Source organism: Condylura cristata, unplaced genomic scaffold, assembly GCF_000260355.1.
Source record: "Condylura cristata isolate star-nosed mole 26May11 unplaced genomic scaffold, ConCri1.0 scaffold00003, whole genome shotgun sequence".
Lineage (NCBI taxonomy): Eukaryota > Metazoa > Chordata > Mammalia > Eulipotyphla > Talpidae > Condylura > Condylura cristata.
The window spans coordinates 49,025,873-49,047,059 of NW_004567104.1; the positions used below are offsets into that span (position 1 = coordinate 49,025,873).

At 35.3% G+C, this 21,187-nt stretch overlaps 2 protein-coding genes across 2 annotated transcripts; both read right to left on the bottom strand.

Moving 5' to 3' along the window:
* Positions 1–1,512: 1,512 nt before the first annotated feature.
* On the bottom strand, positions 1,513–2,442 carry LOC101634209 (olfactory receptor 5H2-like). The gene has a single exon (XM_012731992.1). It carries the CDS (start codon positions 2,440–2,442, stop codon positions 1,513–1,515), a length of 930 nt encoding a protein of 309 aa, XP_012587446.1.
* A 7,882-nt stretch (positions 2,443–10,324) lies between these two features.
* Positions 10,325–20,996, bottom strand: LOC101636099 (olfactory receptor 5H2-like). The gene is made up of 2 exons (XM_004675482.2): positions 20,922–20,996; positions 10,325–11,271 (listed from the first exon to the last, which is right to left on the bottom strand). The coding sequence occupies exon 2, from the start codon at positions 11,252–11,254 to the stop codon at positions 10,325–10,327; it is 930 nt and encodes a 309-aa protein (XP_004675539.1). The 5' UTR covers positions 11,255–11,271; positions 20,922–20,996.
* Positions 20,997–21,187: the final 191 nt, after the last annotated feature.

A 21,187-nucleotide genomic window follows, 5' to 3' on the forward strand; every position in this document is an offset into this window, starting at 1 on the left:
TAAAATATAGATTCTGTTTCAGGAAATCTGACCTTAGGATCTTTATTTCTAACAGTATATGCCTATGTCCTCTTGTCATCCATAGGGCCCTCATCTTTGGCCAGTCTGGTAGACCAGAGAGTCTAGATTGCCTTAGAAGCAGTAAAAGAAGTATATATATGGCTGCATGCAAGGGAGAAGCAGAGTATTAGCTGAAATTATTTCCTAACTAACTTTACTCCTACCTTTGAATACGAAGATCTGAATTTCTGTTTTCAGTATTAGTCCATTCAGTTTTAATTATATATATAACATTTAATTATATTTTATGACCATACTCTTTCATCGTTATTTAAATTTTATTTCTCAAATGACTAATTATCACAAACATCTGTTTGTGTCCTTTTTTATTGAGGTGTGGAAATTCTTTATATACCCTGATATTTATTATATATATGATCTGCAAATGTTTTCTCAGAGTCTTGTTTACACTTTTTTTCCAAATTACCTCATATTTGTCCATTACACTGATGCATTCTGCTGACTAGACCAAATGACCAAGGGTAACATTTGGTTTTAATGGATACTTTTTTCCCTAGTACTTGGAGCTGAGCAGTTCACGGCCAAGTATGGAAGTTGGCATGTGCAAAGTAGATCAGCTCTTACTAGTGTTGTCCTGGTGTAGTGTGGGACACTGGACTGACATTACCATGCTTGTGATCTCAGACTGGATCTTTCTGTGTGCACTGTCTTCATCATTGTAACCTTCTTGAGGCTTTGGGTATTTCTAAGCCATCCTTATTTAATCCTTCAGTGTTGTCACTTAGATTGCTGAATTAGTAAAACTCCTCAGATTACCCAACAACAGAACACACAGAGCTAGGAAGTGCCTGAGAAGGTAACACAGACAATGAGGCCACTGCCTATTTCCTGCTGGTCATAGATACAGTCTGAGCAGGGACAACCTCTAACAGTTTGGCCTGACTTCACTCTCTGCATGTTTTCTACATTACGTCCCTGTATTGTTTTATTTCTCACTGACACAGACTTGATTTTTCCTTAAGAATCATAGAATGGCATTAAAGACATTTTGATGTAGCAAAATTCCTGTAACTTACCCCAAATTACTCAAACACAACCTGCTAAAACTATGCATTATGTGATGAGTCTCTAGGCTGCTCAGTTATATCACTAATGACATCATAGTCAAGTTCTTCACAGAGGTACAGCCTATTTTAGCACTTTATTAATGTATTGATAATGCCAGTGTATACAAGTGTGTGAAATGGTCCATTTGTTTCTTCCTTTAGTTATTTTAGTATGTTAAGAGAACTTGATTAAAATGTCTTGCATTTTTTTATATACACAAAGCTTAAAGGAGTTTATTAAGTATTCACACATTAAGTCATTGATGTAATAGGAAAATTATTAATGCAATAGGTCTAGAATTCTAGTCAGCACATAACAAAACATACCCAATACACACAAAGTGTGACTGCTTTAATGAAATGAGAATAGCTATTAGTGTGACACCTAAACTTTTCTCTTTATCAATTTTTTCAATGAATCTATGACTTTCTTATTTCTCAGGCTGTAGATAATTGGATTTAAGAAAGGAATTATGACAGTGTAAAACAGTGAGTCCAACATATCTTGATCATCTGACTGTACAGACCCGGGGCGCACATACATGAAGAGAAGAGGGCCATAGTATAACGACACAGATAAAAGGTGGGCTCCGCAGGTGGAGAAAGCCTTCTTTATGCCCTCTAGAGACTTCTTTTTTAAGATTGTAAAGAGAACCAGTGTATAAGAGACAAGAACAATTGTAATGGTGAAGACTTGAATCGATCCAGAGAAAATATAAACTATTAGAATATTAATCGAAGGGTCAGTGCAGGAAATCTTAAACAAAGGTTTAATATCACAAAAAAAGTGATGTAAGATGTTGGAATTGCAGAAAGTTAACCTGAATAAAAAACCAGTATGAATAAACGCATGAATGATGCCACCTACAAACGAGGAGACTAGTAGCTGGAAGCAGAGTCTGTTGGTCATAATCAGGGGGTAACGTAAAGGGTTGCATATGGCCACATAGCGATCATATGCCATAGCTGCCAAGAGGAAACATTCTGTGGTAACTCCGATAGCAAAGGGGAAAAATTGTATCATGCATTCAGAAAAAGATATGTTCTTACTTTTGGTGAAAACGTTAACGAGCATGTTGGGTGTCACTGTGGATGATATTAAAGCATCCACAAAAGCCAGACTCCCAAGGAAAAAGTACATGGGGATGTGAAGTTGAGAGTCATTCCAGATGAGAGCAATAAGTCCAAGATTCCCCACAATGGTCAAGAGGTAAATCACCAAGAACACCAGGAACAGGGGGATTTCCCACTCCTCTTTATATGTTAGTCCTGTGAGAACAAACTCTGTCAGCAAGGATGTATTTTCCTTTTCCATGTCTCATTAGATTTTCCCTGAAAAGAAAAGAAATAAATGTAAAGGGATCATTCCCAGTGATTTATATATTACAACGTAGTATACGGATTTAAATCTAACCTTACTATGGTATTAATGCCATTTGAATTTTGTGTAATATCATATGATGGGATAAGATATTGAGGTTAGTTGAATAAATGGAAATAGTTGTGGTAATTTAAAGTCACAATGTTCAGTGTAATTGGTTTATATAAAAAAAAAACGGAAAGACATCAATTCATGCGTTAAAATGTGTGGTAGAGAAATTCTGTCTTGGATTTGATTCTTAGTCAGCCACAGGAATGGATATTGAAAGATATGGACTTTAAAGAAATAAATGAATATGAAGCATCTGGAAGTGTTTCCTCATGTAATAGACATAAGCTGAAACATTTTTAAAAGTTTTTGAAATTAATTATTTGGTGAAGAAAATAGGAAACATGGGAGAAGATGACAGAAAGGATCACTATTTAGTAAGTATAGTTATTGTCCAGATAGCCAACCCAGATTATATTCAGAATCTGGAGCCTATTTTTCCCCCAAAATATAGTATTGAAGAAATTGATTCATTGCATTAGAATGAGTTCTAGAAATCTATGCTTTAAAAACTAATGCTTCCTATTTTTTTAAAAAATGCATGTGAACTACCTAGTCCGTGGAGCTATGACATTACTAGTGATAAGAACAAAGGTGTAAATTTAGAAGAATATAATTTCTAGAAGATTTTAGATTTTAAAATCTTCACTAAATTGGTCTAGTTACATATTACATGAAGAGCATATCAGTGGAGAGAAGAGTTAGGTTACTTTGTGACTAGAAGGATGCTTATCAAAACTTACATCAGAAACTCAGAAGGATTTAATATTCAGTCAGTTTTTTGAGATATGGGCCTTTGAACCTCTAGATTTATAGTATGAGTCTACTGGATCTTATTAGAATATTAATACACGTAATGTCTAAAGAGACGTGGAGGACAGTGAAAGCAGACTGTCAATGGAAAAATACACATAGGTATGTTTTGAGGAAGTTATATGAAGAGATTACAAAGAGGGCGCACAGCGCGTATTAGATAACCAACAAGGTCTCCTTTCCTCCCACATAGTCTTTGTACTCTGCAGAGGTAACCACCCAATCAGGAAACCCAATGAGCTAGCAGGATGGACAGGGGAGTTAGTAATTTCAGGTGTGAGATGAAAACAAAAGGTAGGAAGTACAGAAAGCAGAAAATAATGAAGACTTGGAAATGTGGAAATCCAAGTAGTGCTATATACAAGAGAGACAAGATGAAATAAGGTTCAGGTGTGAGCAGTTAATAGTTGTCTTAACTCTGGTTTTCATTAAAAGTTGTCATCACTGGAAATCCTGTCTTATAATTCCAACTTAATTTTCTTATGGTGTTTTTGAAAGAGAAAGACATTCCTTTAAAGTTTGATGTTATATGTTCATGTATATTTAAGTGTTCACTGCTTCAAAGATTTTGTTGTTACCTTAATTTTTATGATTAACAGTTACTAGAGTTTTTCTAGATATTCTTCTGGTTTTACATGAGATCACCTCATTCTCACCAGTTTTATAAGCAGTCTACATTTTTTTAAAGACTGGTGCCTCAACTGGTTAACATAAATAGCAGCATCTGTAATTACAACTCATCAATATGTTTGTTTTGCAAAGATTTTCTTTTATGAAATCCAAATAGCCTACTAATAAAAAGTCAAATCCACATGGAGTGTTGGTACTTATAAGTGAGAGTGGGGCATGACTCACTGAATTTAATGTCAGAACGGATAAAAGGAGAGAGGAGTTCAAATTAAAGTGACTTACCTTAGTCACTCAGTTTTACTCAGAGAAGGTGATGGTTAAACAGAATGTAATTTTTATGAGAAATACCACAATAATTTCTTTACCTAGAAAACCTATCACTTGAATCATTGACTCAGAAAAATTAAAATTGTTTTAAGTTTCTGTTTACCAATAACTGCCTTATACTCTCATTATCCTTATGATAAGAGCTTAATAAAACTTTGAAGGGGTGTAATTTAGTCTTTATGGTGTTTACTTATCCTGACATTCAACAAATAATATACATAGGTTAACTAACTTTTGTGATTTTCCTCCTGGCTACTTCTGCATCTTGTAACCCAAAAGAAAGTATTTTGAATTATACAGTATTTTAACTTTTCTATAAAGGATAATGAATATTAGAGAAATTATTTCTAACTTACCCATACTTGGACAAATGGAGAAGATCCTTTCAGAGTGTTGGGCTTTCTAAGGTGATAGAAACACAGTAGCACTGGAATGAAAACAGAGGTCGCAGCTCCTTGCACGCTGATTCGTTTTGGAGACTTCCCTTTGTCAAGCTCAGGAAATCGTCATCTATATGTTTGATTTGGACACAGGAGCCAACCAATTGTATAAATGTATGCTTTTGACAAAAGAGGACAGAGTAAAGACCTAAAATTTCCACTGTAGTGCCCAGGAATTCCCTTTAGGGCAAAGCTGAGTTGTTCTGGGCATTGTAGATTTGATCATGTGTGAGAGTCCAACTTGTCCCACAGGGTATTACAGTCCATAAGCATCAAGTCACTCCAGACAGCTTTAATGTTCTCAGTTGAAACTGCATTTTATACAGTATTTTCCAGCATCGATATTTCTGTATGTATGGAGGACTTCAGATGTGTATGTTTCTCTGAGTGCTTTGATCATCGTGGCCTTGTCTGAGCTAACCAGACATTATTGCAAAGAGACGATATTTACATTACATTATTGTAAAGAGTTCCCTATTCACTTAGGCACCTACCCACAAAAATTACCCTCATCATGCAAACTGGAGTGTGGCACTTACTAAGTAAGGGATAGAGCAGTGGGGCAACACTCAATGAATTTAATGTCAGAATGCATGAAAGGAGGGAGGAGCTAATATAAAAGTGACTTACCTTAATCACTTGGTTATATCAGAGAAGGAGATTACATTCCACACCTATGTTACATCCCCCTTTAAGCTGAAATCTGATGAGAAATACTAATAAGACAAAGGTTTTCTGGGCAGTAAGGGGGCTGTGGAAGCAAAAGAAAACAAAACAAATGAATGCAGTGGGAGGTGGGTTAGACCAGAGCTTCCCAAACTTTGGTGCCTGTCTATCTCCTGGAGACCTAGTTAAAATATAGATTCTGTTTCAGGAAATCTGACCTTAGGATCTTTATTTCTAACAGTATATGCCTATGTCCTCTTGTCATCCATAGGGCCCTCATCGTTGGCCAGTCTGGTATACTAGCTTGCCTTAGAAGCAGTAAAAGAAGTATATATGGCTGCATGCCATTTCAGTTTTATTTCTCTGATGACTAATTATCATAAGTATCTTTTTATGTCTTTTTGGATATTCCCTGTTTTTATTGAGGTGTGAGAATTCTTCACATAGCCTGATATTTATCATGTACATGATCTCAAGTAGTTTCTTAGAGTCTTGATTACACTTTCTTCCAAAATACATCATGTTTGTCCATTACACTGATGCATTTTGCTGAATAGACCTTATTGACTTAATTCATTTTGTTTATGTATGTATCATATATAAGAGAAGCCATACATTCTTTAATCTTTTTCCATGGGACATGTATCACCAAGCATAATATCTTCTTGGTCCACCCATGTCATGGTAAATGGCAATTACATGGATTATTGTAGCTTAGCTGCATACCAGTGTGTGTGTGTGTGTGTGTGTATGTACCACTTCATTATCATGGCATTGTCCAATGATGATTAGGTTTCCAGTGTTGGACTCTTTTGAATAATACAGTAATGAACTTGAGTGCGCATATATCTTTTCCAGAGGTAGTTTGCATATTCTTTGGTAAATCCCCAGAAGTAGGATATGGCATTTGTATTCATATTTTTTGAGGAGTCTCTCTATTGGTTTTCATAATTGCTGCACCAATTTACATTACCACCAGTAGTAATGAAAATTCACTTTTTTCCACATCCTCACCATAGTTTATTGTTTCTTGTCTTTTTAACAATCAGCCTTCTAACAGGTATAATACTCTATTATAATTTAATTTGCATTTTCCCGATAAGACATGTTGACAGTTGTTATGAGCCTTTGGCTACTATCTGTATGGAAAAATGTCTATTCAGATCACCTATCATTTTTAATCAGGTTGCTTAACTTTTTGTTTTTGAGATTCATTAGTTCTTTATATATTAAATATCAACTCTTTCAGATGTATTCATTGTAAATAAACTCATCTTATAGGTCGCTTTTTTATCAATGGTTCTTTCTCTTGCATAGTTGTTGAAGTTTAATGTAATCTCATTTTTGCTCTTGTTACTCTTGCTTTTGGAGATAGCCATGAAAATATTATTAAGGCTATTATTTGAAGAACTTGTTACTTATATTTTCTTCTATGTGTTTTATGATTTCAAGTCTTACATTCCCATCTTTAGTTCATATTGAGTTAATTTTGGTGTACACTGTTAGATACTGTGATGGGTTGTGTAGTTTCATTCTTTTACATGTGATTGTCCAGCTTTTGCAGGACCATCTGTTATATTTGTGTCTTAAGTTTGATTTTAGGTAATTTATTATTCTTTTATGAGATTCCATGTTGCTATGATATTTGATCTGGCTAGAAAATACACTCTCTTTGCACATTTGATTATTTAATGGATGCTTTTCTTTTTCCCTAGTAAATGTAGCTGTGGCTTCAATTCAGGGCCATGTTTGGAAGTCGCCATGTGCAAAGTAGATCTGCTCTTGCTAGTGCTGTCCTGGTGTAGTGTGGGAAACTGGACTGACATTACTATGCTTGTGATCTCAGACTGCCTATTTCTGTGTGCATTGTCTTCATCATTGTTCCCTTCTTGAGGGCTTTGGGTCTATGGTTGGGCCTCCAATTTCCTTTAGAGTATAGGCAACATTATGGTGGGAGGCCAGAAATGAGGGACTAGAGTCCCTAGTAGCAATTCATCATTTTCCTGATCTCTTGGTCTGTACCTCTTTTCTATCTTGTAGAGTTCTCTGTGGTTTATATGCCATCTTTCCTGGCCAACAGAATATCCAGACCTAGCTTAACATTATGACCAGAATGTGTTTGAGGATGTTTCCAGAGGTTGTTAGTATTGATTTGGTAGAATAAGTAAAGCCAATGTATTGTTTTAAATTAATCTATATTTGGTAACTTTAAGCCAAGTTTGACTTATGAGACTTTTCTCAGGAATTATGTCAGACCCTTTTGCAAGAGCTAATACTAGTAATAAGAGCAAGAATATTTTGCTCTTTGTGTTAGGAAGATTTTATGAGAGAAATTTGAGGGGTAATATTGCAGGCAGCAGCCACCCTGAACCAAGTAATATCTCTGGGTCACTACAAATTAGAAGACTGATGCCCTCTTACTAATGTTATGTATATGTGTCAGATCATTTAAATTTCTCATACTTTCATAAATATTTAATAAACATGCATGTAGCCACTCTGTCTCCTTTTCTGAAATAAAGGTTTTCTAAAGTATGTCTTATAGCCCAAAAATAAGAAGAGTAAATAGCATCAAACAAACTTGAAATTGGGATTCCTCTCTTTAAAATGTTTTGTAAATGCATCATGAAACTTGTACCATTTGAAAGAAAACTCTCCAGTGTCTCTTGAAAATAAACCATATCAGTTTTAAATGCTAATGGGACAGTAGAGTGGGAAGGATTCTCTCTTGTGAGACCTATTTGTAGTCCAGGATGAACTTGAAAAGAATCAGGTTTGTCTAGATGGTGTTTGGTAACGCTTTTTTTTTTTTTTAAAGATTTATTTGTTCATACAGAACTGGGGTACAGACTAGAGATGCGGAGGGTGAGAGGATTCACCAGGGACAGAGTGGGGAGCAGAACAGGAAGATCAACGAAGTACACTGCTGAGGGGAGCAGCGGGCGGGTCAGGAGAGGTCTGCCACGCCATGTGGATCTCCTCCGGGGCAGGCGGGGATCGAACTCATGCTGCCGTGGCTTTAGCTTCTTAGTGCTGTGCTTTAACCCGCTGCGTCACCAGGGAGGGCCGGGTAACGCTTTTGATGTAACCGAGAGACCATCAGAAAATTGTGAAAAAGAAACTTTATAATAAAAGCAAGACTTTATTTGAAGATACCTCAGATATGCAGCGTGACCAAATATAATGTGCATACATACATGCATAGGTATATGGATTGTTGACATGCAAATGAAGAAATAATCCCATGTCTATATGGCTGTGCAGTTTAAGACACTTTATTCAGGCATAATCTGGTACCAATGGCCATTCAAAATAATTGAGATGGATACAATTTAATCAGAGTTATGTTTACAAGAGTAATTAGGGAGCTATGTTTAGAAGAAAGAGAACATCAGTCAGTTAAAGGGATGATCAGCTAAAATTTTTCAGAACATAGAGTCAAATTGTTTGAGGGTAAGATATCAATGGATTAGTAAGAATAAGTGTGAAATTTCAATATTGAGAAACAAATGGGTAGAGGATGGGCCTAAGAAATAGGATACTTACTATATTTTTCTTACTAAGAGTGTGAGAAGAACTACTCATCAATAACTTTGAAGCAAAAAGCAATCAGATCCTTGCTCATTTTAATGCCTTTCCTGTCAGCATCTGCAAAGCATGCTTGCATAACATCTTATTATTATTTAAAGTTTGGTAATAAGCATCTAAAGCCCTCAAGGTCAATACACATTCCAATATCTTTACATACTGGTGATTTATAGCTAAAGCATCTTTGTGTGTGTGTGTGTGTGTGTGTGTGTGCTTTTTAGACCATTTCGTTCCTATTCTGCCTCTTCTTTCTTCTTCTTCTTTTTTTTTAAGTATTTATTTATTTATGCATACAGAACTGGGGTATAGGCCAGCGGTGCAGGAGCAGTGAGAGGATTCACCAGAGACAGAGTGGGGAGCAGAACAAGCAAACTGACAAAGTACACTGCTGAGGGGAGCAGTGGGCGGGTCAGGAGATGTCTGCCTTGCCATGTGGGTCACCTCTGGGGCTGGCAGGGATCGAACTCATGCTGAAGAGGCTTTAGCTTCTTAGTGCTGTTCTTTAACCCGCTGCGCTACCAAGGAGGTACCTCTGCCTTTTCTTCCTAAGCCATCCTTATTTAATCCTTCAGTGTAATCACTTAGATTGCTGAATTAGTAAAACTCCTCAGATTACTTAACAACAGAACACACAGAGATAGAAAGTGCCTGAGAAGGTAACACAGACAATGAGGCCACTGCCTATTTCCTGCTGGTCATAGATGCAGTCTAAGCAGGGACACCCAAAGCCTGACTTCACTCTCTGCATGTTTTCTACATTACGTCCCTATATTGTTTTATTTCTCAATGACACAAGACTTGATTTCTCTTCAAGAAGTAAAACTCACCAGGTCTCCATAGAATAGAATTAAAGACATTTTGATGTAGCAAAATTCCTTTGATTTACCCCAAATTATTCAAACACAACCTGCTAAAACTGTGCATTATGTGATGAGTCTCCAGGCTGCTCAATTATATTACCAATGACATCATATTCAAGTGCTTCACAGAGGTACAGCCTATTTTAGCACTTATTAATGTATTTATAATGTCAGAGCATACAAGCGTGTGAAATGGTCCATTGTTTCTTCCTTTAGTTAATTTAGTATGTTATGAGAACTTGATTAGAATGGTTGTATCTTTTTATATAAGATACACAAAGCTTTAAGCAGTTTATTAAGTGTCCACACAATAAGTCACTTAGCTAGTAGGAAAATTATCAATGCAATAGGCTTATAACTCTAATTAGCATTTAATAAACAACACCCAATACACACAAAGTTGTGACTGCTTTAATGAAATGAGAATAGCTATTAGTGTGACGCCTAAATTTTTCTCTTTATCAGCTTTGTCAGTGAATCTATGACTTTCTTATTTCTCAGGCTGTAGATAATTGGATTTAAGAAAGGAATTATGACAGTGTAAAACAGTGAGTCCAACATATCTTGATCATCTGACTGTACAGACCCGGGGCGCACATACATGAAGAGAAGAGGGCCATAGTATAACGACACAGATAAAAGGTGGGCTCCGCAGGTGGAGAAAGCCTTCTTTATGCCCTCTAGAGACTTCTTTTTTAAGATTGTAAAGAGAACCAGTGTATAAGAGACAAGAACAATTGTAATGGTGAAGACTTGAATCGATCCAGAGAAAATATAAACTATTAGAATATTAATCGAAGGGTCAGTGCAGGAAATCTTAAACAAAGGTTCAATATCACAGTAAAAGTGATGTAAGATGTTGGAATTGCAGAAAGTTAATCTGAGTAAAAACCCTGTATGAATAAATGCATGAATGATGCCACCTACAAACGAGGAGACTAGTAGCTGGAAGCAGAGTCTGTTGGTCATAATCAGGGGGTAACGTAAAGGGTTGCATATGGCCACATAGCGATCATATGCCATAGCTGCCAAGAGGAAACATTCGGTGGTAACCCCGATAGCGAAGGAAAAAAATTGTATCATGCATTCAGAAAAAGATATGTTCTTACTTTTGGTGAAAAAGTTAACCAGCATGCTGGGTGTCACTGTGGATGATATTGAAGCATCCACAAAAGCCAAACTCCCAAGTAAAAAGTACATGGGGATGTGAAGTTGAGAGTCATTCCAGATAAGAGCTATAAGTCCAAGGTTCCCCACAATGGTGATGAGGTAAATCACCAAGAACACCAGGAACAGGGGGATTTCCCACTCCTCTTGATATGTAAGTCCTGTGAGAACAAATTCTGTCAGCGAGGATGCATTTTCCTTTTCCATATCTCATGGGATTTTCCCTAAAATGAAATGCAATAAATATAGAGAATCAATAAATACATAGAATAAATAAATAGAATGAATCCCAGTTGATTTATAAATAAATAGAGAGAATCCCAGTTGATTTATACATTACAAAGTGGTATATGGATTTAAATCTAATCTTAATACTACATTAATGCCACTTGAATTTTGTGTAATATTATAATAACTGTTGAATAATTAAAGAAGGATTGAATAAATTGAAATTGTTACAATAATTTGAAATCAACAATGTGCAGTGTTTTTCAGTTTTCTGAAAGGGGGGAAGGATTCTAAACATGTGCTAAAATTTTTTGGTAGAAAATTCTGTTTAGATATTGATTCAAGTCACAGGAATAGATACTGAAGGATATGGATTATAAAATATATGAGTGGACCCAAAAGCATTTGGAAGTTTTTCTTTAGGTAATAGAAACATAATGAAAATTTTCAAAATGTTTCTAAATTAATTTTTGGTAGTGCTGAAAATAGGTAAATGGAGAGGAGACTACAGAAAGTAATGTCATTTAGGAAGTATAATTATTGTGCAGTTGCCAACCTATAATATACATCAAATTGTCTCTGGAGCTTTTTTTTTCCCAAAAAAATGTAGAATATGAGGTATTACTGTAGAAATTAATTTATTAATTAATTTCAGAATTGGTTCTAGGAATCTATACTTTAAAAAATGTGTCTCATGTTTTGCAAATGCATGTGAATGTATTGGGCTAAAATATGGAGGACAGATAGATGTAGGATAATTTAGATTGTAGAATAACTCAGTCTAATGACGTATTATGTGGAGGGCATATTAGTGAAGGAGAGTTGAGTGCCTTCATGACTAGATAAATGCTTATCCGAACTTGGATCAAGAACTCCAACGACTTGACTCTGAGTGGAGTCAGTTTGGGGAGAGAATGTCCTAAATGAGAATGTCCTCATCTAGGCAAAATGAGATTACGAGTATGAGTCTACTGGATCTAAACAGATAATATCTGATGAATCGTGGTAAACTGAAGGCAGCCTGCCCACTGGAAAGTGTGCAGAAAGTAAAGAGAGGGAGGATGTGGAAAAATTCTTGAGGATGTTACTTTACAAAGGTTACAAAAAGGATTCACGGCCTGCGTTAGATGCCCAATGTTTGATCCTCTTTTCTACCACATAGTCTCTGTGCCCTGTGAAGTAATCACCCAGTCAAGAAGCCCAAAGAGCTAGAAGAGCACTTTCCTAGCCTCCTTTTGTTGTAGAGTGAGAGGATGCCTGGATTTGCAAATCAAATGCACCTAACCTACTGGAGTATGGGGAGAGGAAGAAAAATGTATAGGGACAGAAAAGGTCAGTTTCAAAGGAAGCAATATTAAGGCCAGCAAGTGTGTCCTGCATTTGTGTGCATGTGTCCAGTGTCCTGACAACAATGGCATTGTTGGTGTGAGCTGGGTGACATCCACATTCACCAGCTTTCAAGGAGCTGGTGTGGGGACGTGATGTTGACTGTTGATTGGTTGCTTTACTTTCTTCTGTTACTGTCCATTATTTTTCTTCAGTTGATTCCTCCAATATTTTTTTTTATGTTAGAAACAACTTCCATACAAGTTTCTATATCTTTTTGCAACCAAGAAGTTTGGTTTTTATCAAAGAAAAACTAGGGAGTAAACCAGAAAGGACTCTACAGAGATCAAGTTGCAGCTATGAATATGGAGAATGTGTAGTGTCAATTGAAAGACTCAATTGAAAGCACTCAAGCTGATAATCAAAACATATATCAGATGTCAAAATAATGCTACAGTAGGACACACAGTGATGATTTTTCACTGATGTGTAGATTTTTAGTGGCTTCAGTGAGGGTAATTTTCATTGTGTAGTAAAAGCTGAAAATGTGTCCCCAAAATGATAAGCAGTGTATAGGAAAAAAATAAGTAGATCGTATAGAGTATTTCTAGAAATGTGAAGATCATTTAGCCTTTCTAAAAAAATTTTCAGACCTGTAGGTTTTTCTCCCCCATAGAAGGGTTTAATAAAAATTTCCAAAACAGGCCCTCCCTGGTGGCGCAGCGAGTTAAAGCACAGCACTGAGAATCTAAAGCCGCTTCCGCATGAGTTCGATCCCCGCCTGCCCTGGAGGTGACCACATGGTGTGGCAGACCCCTCCTGACCCGCCCCCTGCTCCCCTCAGCAGTGTACTTCGTCAATCTGCCTGTTTTGTTCCCCACTCTTGTCTCTATGAGGCTTCTCACTGCCCCTGAGCCTCTGGCCTGTACCCCAGTTTTGTATGCACAAATAAATAAATCTTTAAAAAAAAAAAATTCCGAAACAGAGGAAAATATAAGAAGCATTTGAGAGGAGAAACTTAACAGAAGAAATGGGAAGGAAATAGGTGTTATTGAAAGGGAAACAGTGGGAATGTGGGTAACAGATGGCGGATAACAGACAAATAGATGCGTAAGTTTAGGTCACAGGAGACAAAGAAAGCAAGTTCCAACAAGGGCTGACGAGGAAGCCAAGAAATGGCTCAGAGGTGTGGCAGTAAAGATTTGGTTGAAACTGGTATTTGTTAGAAGTTACCAATCCAAAGACTCTTTTTTGTGTTTCGATTTAAAATTCAGTTTACTTTCCTATGAATTTTTTTCTGAAAATGAGTCTTCAATTTTAATTTTTATTTTACAAACTTTGTCTTATTCATAAATACTTTGGTACTGCCTAACATTGTTTTCATTTTTAAATCTCTTTCTCTGTGTTACTGAAGAAGTGACTTTATCTAGAAATCCTGCTAGTTTTACTTGAGAGTATCTTCTATACTTCTAAACCATTGATAAGGTTTTTGCTTGTTTGATTTTTTTACAAAATGAAACTGAGTCAGTAACTTAACTCTGAATACAGGTAATATAAATAATGAAAGTCAATAAAAACAGTTAGCTATTTTTATATGGAAATGGAATGACCTTTCTTCTCTGCATCCCAATAACTGTATAATTGAAAAGACTCAATTCAGCTTGTGTGTGGGTACTTTTATCAGAAAAGCTGGAGAGCATAGTGAAGGGGCATTTTCTACATATATTCCTTTAAATGTATATATATTAATAAAATACGTACACAACTGTATAAAATATTTAGTAACATATATCTCCATTTAGGTAATGCAAATGTTGTTTATAAAATGTTTGATAAATGTTGTCATAAGTATGTGGAAGAAATGGGAGAATTACTATTTCATTGATTTACTTTCAAAGTTTGAATCACTGGTTAATAAAACAGGATAGTCTTTATCTGAATCATCAGAGTGATTTCTTATATATAGTACTGTGACCTGAAACTTTCAACCTCTTTTTATACTATTCAACTTTCTACTTCAACAACATTTATCTTATAAAATCATTCTAGTTAGGTTAATAGATTAATCAAACAACATTTAAGGTAACAGTTTAACCTTACAGGTATTTTGCAATTCCAGATTCTATTCATGAAAAACATAAAATTAATTCACTATTTTTCCATTACTACATGAAAAATTGTACATATTATACAACTAATTTAAAATGTTTATAAGTTTAAAGTATTTAAAAATTTTATATAAGAAATAATGATCATTACAGAAATTATTGCTCTCTTACCCATATCTTAGGAGAAATTGTAGTTATTTTTTTCAATCTTTTTGTCTTTTTAAAGTGGTAAAAATGCAGTAGCCCTGGAATGATGAGATCCTAGGTAAGAATTCTTTGAGTACTGATTCACGGAGGCTTCATTTCCCAAGGTCAGGAAACTGTTGCTTGTATAAATTTGTTTTGAGCACAAGCATTAACCAGTTGCATGAATGTGTGCTTTTGCCAATAAGAGGATGGAGTGGAAAACCAAAATTCCCCTGATAACACCAAGTACTCCCTTTAGGACGAAGCTAAACTTTTCTACTGGCCATTGTATGAGAAGTTCAAGTTGTCTCATAGGGCAGTATTGCCCATGAAATCATACACATCAAGTCATTATACACAGTTCTAGTTTTAATAATTGAAATTTGCACTTTAGGTTACTTTTTTTTGGCACTAAAGATGACACTTCTGGCATGGTTATGGAAAACTTCAGTTATGTATATTCTTTTGAGTGATGTAATTAGGGTGGTCTTATCTGAGCTGACCACCCATTATTTTAATCCGATCCAAGTTCTAAACTCCCTCAGAGCCAAACCAGATAAAGTTATCCTCCTTATGTAAGCTGAAGACCTATACTAACTTCCCCATTTAAACTGAAATATGAGAGATCATGCTAGACAAAGATCAGGGATAGAAGCAAAGGAAAACAATACAAAGCACTTATTCCAAACTTTTGCCTATGAATCTTATGTAGATCTTGTTTCAATGTTGTTAGCGGCAACATTTTCATTTCTAACAATGTGATGCCTGTGGACACTTAATCATCTTTATGGCCTATTTTTGAATGCTGTAGATTATCAGAAAGTGGAGAAATCAAATATAATAAATATAGCCTGATTCTCAAAATAAGGAGAGTGTGAATGAATAGTCAGAGAGGTCAGCATGGGAGGGATCACACAGCACTGGATGCAAGATCAAGGAATTTGTTCTTTGTCTCCACTTAAAACTAGTGAGGAATTTTAAACAAGGTAGGCATGTACTTATATTTCCCTGATGATTCATAGTGAAACACCTGTTCAAATATTTTGTACATTTTTAAATAGGATTATTTGTTTGATAAATTTTGATTTTTTAAAATTGAAGTAACTTTTGTGTACAACACTGTATATGATTTAGGATCATACCTCTTCAGATGTATGTTAGCACAACACAACCCCTAAGGCAATCATAGTTCTCCACCATCATCCAGTAGGCCCCTTTACAACCTGCTCTCTACTCTTTCTCTCTGTTAGCCGCAATTCTACAAACAGACTTCAGATTTTATTACTGATTCAGTTCTGTTTGTGTTGTTTCTCTATATTCCACATATAATTGATACCATTCAGTGTCTGTCCTTCTCTTTCTGATTTATTTCATTTAGCATTATGTTATCCAGTTCAATACTTGTTGTGGCAAATGGTAAGAATTTATCATTTTTTTTCATAACTGAGTAGTATTCTATTGTGTGTATGTATGTGTGTGTGTGTGTGTGTGTGTGTCACTTCTTAATTCTCTCCTCTGCTTTGTCTAACTTAACATTGTTTCTATAACTTAGCTCTTGTAGAGAGGGCTACAGTGAACATAGGAATCTCTCTCTTCACATTACTACTTTTGCATTCTTTAGATAGATATCTAGGAGTCAAATTGGTGAATCCTATGATAGATCTATTTTTAATTTTTTGAGAACACTGCATAGTATTTTCCACGGGGGCTGGAGCATTTTATATTCCCATCAAAATTGTACAGTGTTCTTTTATCTCCATATACTTGCCAGCACTTGGTTCTGGTCTTTTTGATATGGGCCATTGTCTTAATTGTGAGGTGATTCTGTTGTGGTTTTGATTTGCATTTTCCTGACCTGAATTGATGAGCTGATCATTCTTATATCCTGGCTTCTGTTGTCCTTCATCAAATATATGATTTATACATGTTTTCTGAAATTCTATGGTTTGTCTTTTCATTTTAGTCATGTATTTTGGATAGCAATTCTTTTATTTTGGTGATATTAATTTATCTTTTTTTGCTTTTCTGTATTGTACCTGTGGTGTTATGTTCCTTAGCTGAATATTTATATCTATGACCAATTTTGAATAATTTGATATTATTTTGATCATGTTCATTTTTTATTTTACATTCAGATACCCAGTTGTTTATTTCCTGTGGGTTTGTTTTTTTTCCCCGAGGTGACAGTGTTTATAGCTGTATATGATTCAGAACAATAAACTCACATCTCTTCAGTTGCATATCACCACCCGCACACCCACCACTCCTGCACACCCATATACTTTGCCATATACCACTGCCCTGCTTCACCCTATGTGAAGCATCATACCCATCATACCCTTCCCCTTATGCTGTCCACCTTGCAGATCTGTTATGTCCATAGTCTTCTGTATACATGATTCTTCCTCTAAATTCTTACTAGCTATTCTGCAATATCAGGCCATCACTTGGAGATTTTGCAGGAACAACGCATATCCAAAGATATTGTAGATTCAAACAAATTATACATTTGCCACTTTAGTGTTCTTTTAAATTTAGGAAACATTCATAACACATTCTTTACAGAGCAGCCAGTGAGAGAAAATAAATAATCATATTTAAGATTTTGCAACCTTTATGAATTGAGGTTCTCTACCATCATCCAGTAAGCCCCTTCCACAACCTGTTCTCCAGTCTTTCTCTCTAGTAGCCGCAATTCTACAGTCAGACTTCAAGGTTTATACTTGTTTGGTTCTGTTTGTGTTGTTTCTCTATATTCTACAATTAATTGATACCATTCAGTATCTATCTTTCTCCTTTTGACTTATTTCACTGAGCATTATGTTCTTAGTGACTCTTCCCAAAGTAAGAAAAGTCACAGCATGTAATTGAAGGTGCAATTGTTTTTACCTTTATTGAATAATAATAATAAACATTACTGTTACTGTTATCAATTTAAGAAGAATGGTAACTATGCAATTTTATGAGTTTCTGCTCTGTTAAACACATAAAGATAAATGTTGTAGAGTAGCTAATATCTGAGGCAATAAATCCTGAAATCTTACAAAATTTGAAAACTCTTGAATATCAGCATTGCCTATAATTTCTCTAGTAGGATGTCCTATGCATTTTGATATGTTTTAATCACACTTCTCTAGTGCATTTTTATTATTCTCATTAAGCTCCACCTGTCTCTTATATCCTATGCTTTTAAAGCATTTTCTTCACTACAAAGAAAGATTTTTCTTCAGGCATAGTTTTCGTCAAGGACCTGAAAAGAGGAAGCATGCATTGTACAAAAGGAAGAATGATGTAAAATATATATAAAATAAAATAAAATAAAATTTAAAACTCGATATCAAAAACCTTTAAATAAATAAACAGATAAACAGAGTGGTTACAATTGGAAAAAAAATAAATGACTTCACCTGAGTCAATGAAGAGCTGTGAAGTAGCATGTCTTTCATATGCTTGGCACAGTCACACTGGCCTCAAATTAACATATGAACATCTGCTCAGTAAAAATATAAATTACTGTGTTTACCTTAGAGGTGACTACAGAGTCAAAAATTACAAATCAAAATGTTCAATTTTAAAAAGGACGTCCTGTTTTTCATAGAGAGTAAAATTTTATGTCATATGAGGATTCTCCTTCCATTGAAACAAATAACAATCACTGAATCTTATTGCCCAGCACTCAAGAAGAGCCGTCAAAATTAAGCTACTTGATTAATTCCAGGCTCTTTGTGTTTTGCCAACATTTGAAAAGAACAAATTTAAAATTTGCCATAAGAACTCTTTACTTGTTTATTATTTTTCTCAAGGCACCTATAACCTCTTTGTTCCTCAGACTATAAATAAAAGGATTTAGCAGGGGGATTATGATTGTGTAAAATAGAGAATACATTTTATCCTGATTTTCAGCTGGCCCAGACCCAGGACGCACATACATGATGAAGAGAGTACCATAAAACAAAGAGACAGACAGCAGATGGGCACTGCAAGTGGAGAAAGCTTTGCTTCTGCCCTTTTCAGACTTCTTTTTCAGGATAGCAAAGAGGACATAAGAGTAAGAAATGATGATAGTCACAAAAGTGAAAGACTGGATAAAGACTGAAAATATAAAAATCAGGAGCATATTAATTCTAGGGTTAGTACAAGAAATCTTAAACAGTTGTAAAACTTCACAATAGAAATAATGTATTACATTGGACTTACAGAAAGTTAATCTAAATAACAAGCCCACATGCATTATGGGATGGAGAAACCCAATGATATAAGAAACACCTAATAATTGAATGCAGACAATATTAGACATCACCACTGGATAAAGCAAGGGATTATATATGGCTACATAGCGGTCATAGGCCATTACTCCCAAAAGAAAGCATTCTGTGTTTGCACTGGAGGCAAAAAAATAAAATTGGGTGATGCACTCCGCCAGGGATATCATGTGATCTTTAGATAAAAAATTAACTAGCATTTTTGGAGTCACAGATGATGATGAACAAGCATCTGTAAAGGCCAAACTTCCAAGGAAGAAGTACATGGGGGTGTGAAGGTGGGGGTCCCTCCAGATGAGAAGAATCAGCCCTAGGTTGCCCACCATGGTGATGAGGTAGACGGCCAAGAACAGCAGGAACAGTGGGACCTGCAGCCCAGGACGATCTGTGAGTCCTGTGAGAATCAACTGAGTCACCTGTGTCGTGTTTATGTCCATCATTTTTACTTGCTGTGATCACTGCAGTGAAAAGTAAATAACATTCTCACAAAAGACCATGAAAATAATCACATTTATTTTTTAAAAATCTATCTTCCTTAATTATATATCTCCTTTATTCAGAAGGTATACATTTTGATCCTTGAGTAAGTGTTCTCTACAAACAATAAGAACTTAGGAAAGAGGTCCTAAAAATTAGAAAAAAAAAATGTATAAAAAGAATGTGTAAAAATTTGGCCCCTCCCTGGTGGCTCAGCGGGTTAAAGCACAGCACAAAGAAGGTTAAGCCACTTCCGAAGAGTTCGATTCCCGCCTGCCCAGGAGAAGATCCACATGGCGAGGCAGACCTCTCCTGAGCCACCCACTGCTCCCCTCAGCAGTGTACTTCGTCGATCTGCCTGTTCTGCTCCCCACTCTGTCTGGTGAAGCCTCTCACCCTCCACATCTCTGGCCTGTACCCCAGTTCTGTACAAATAAATAAATAAATCTTTAAAAAAAAAGAATGTGTAAAAATTCTTTCCATGAACAAGAGGTATATGTCTATGTTTTATTTAGAAAAATTGATTGCAAAATGAATACAATTGAGCTATTTAATATGCTAAATTTTAGCTATCAAAACTAATAGTGTATTTTATGTAATACAGCAGCTCCAAATTAAAAGATTGAAATGTTCACTTATTATTATTATGCAGTATTTTCTTGAAAATTCTACTGCATTTAAAAGTGAAAATAAAGAATGAAATAATAATAAAGTATAAAAATATAGATCAATTAATATCTTGTGCAGATGTTATATTAATATAATTAAATATCATGTTTTAATAAGCCCTGGATACTAAATGTATTCATAAATAATCATTAGGGTTTTTTTCTGAACAAATATTACAAGAAGAAATAAAAATATTTGAGTTATAATAGCAATAAAACCGTAAAGTGCATTGAAATAATATTTTTTCCTTTTTTTTTTCTTTATTGTGGTAACATTGGTTTACAACACTGCCCTTGATTTAGGGGAGTAAGTGCACACCCCCTTGATAACTAATACTGAAAGTAAAATGAGTACCAATCACAAAGAAATTAAAAAAAATTAAATCACAGCTCAATAAGGAAGCCACTGAAAATTATGTTATTATATCTATTTTGTGCAGGAAAAGGTGCTTATCTCCCTCAGTGTTCAGGGTGTGCAAATTAAAAAATAAGACTAGTAAGACTAGCAAAATTTGTTGCCCATGGAACTTTGGAAAGGGTCCCTCTCACTTTTTATTGCCATGTAAATTATTAAGACTTAATGCAGTCTGACATCTTTTAAAAATGAAAATACACTTACTGTTCAACCAAGTGATCCACACCTACAGTTCATTCCTGATGCATAGTAATATGTATCAGTCCATATGGAGGGAAGTCCATCCGGCATTGTCTTTTGTTGGCAGAAGACTGGAAAAATTATGAAAACCAACCAGATGAAGCAATCAATGGTTTTACAAATCCTGGTTTATTCTTACTAGTCAATATTATGATAGCTGTATAAAAATGAACTATTGCTCTACTCATTAACTCAAGGAAATTTCCACATGTGTTAGGAAACAAAAGTAG

Excerpts from the sequence above, each read along its gene's own strand:
- LOC101636099 (XM_004675482.2), bottom strand. The coding sequence starts at position 11,254 with ATGGAAAAGGAAAATGCATCCTCGCTGACAGAATTTGTTCTCACAGGA.
- LOC101634209 (XM_012731992.1), bottom strand. The coding sequence starts at position 2,442 with ATGGAAAAGGAAAATACATCCTTGCTGACAGAGTTTGTTCTCACAGGA.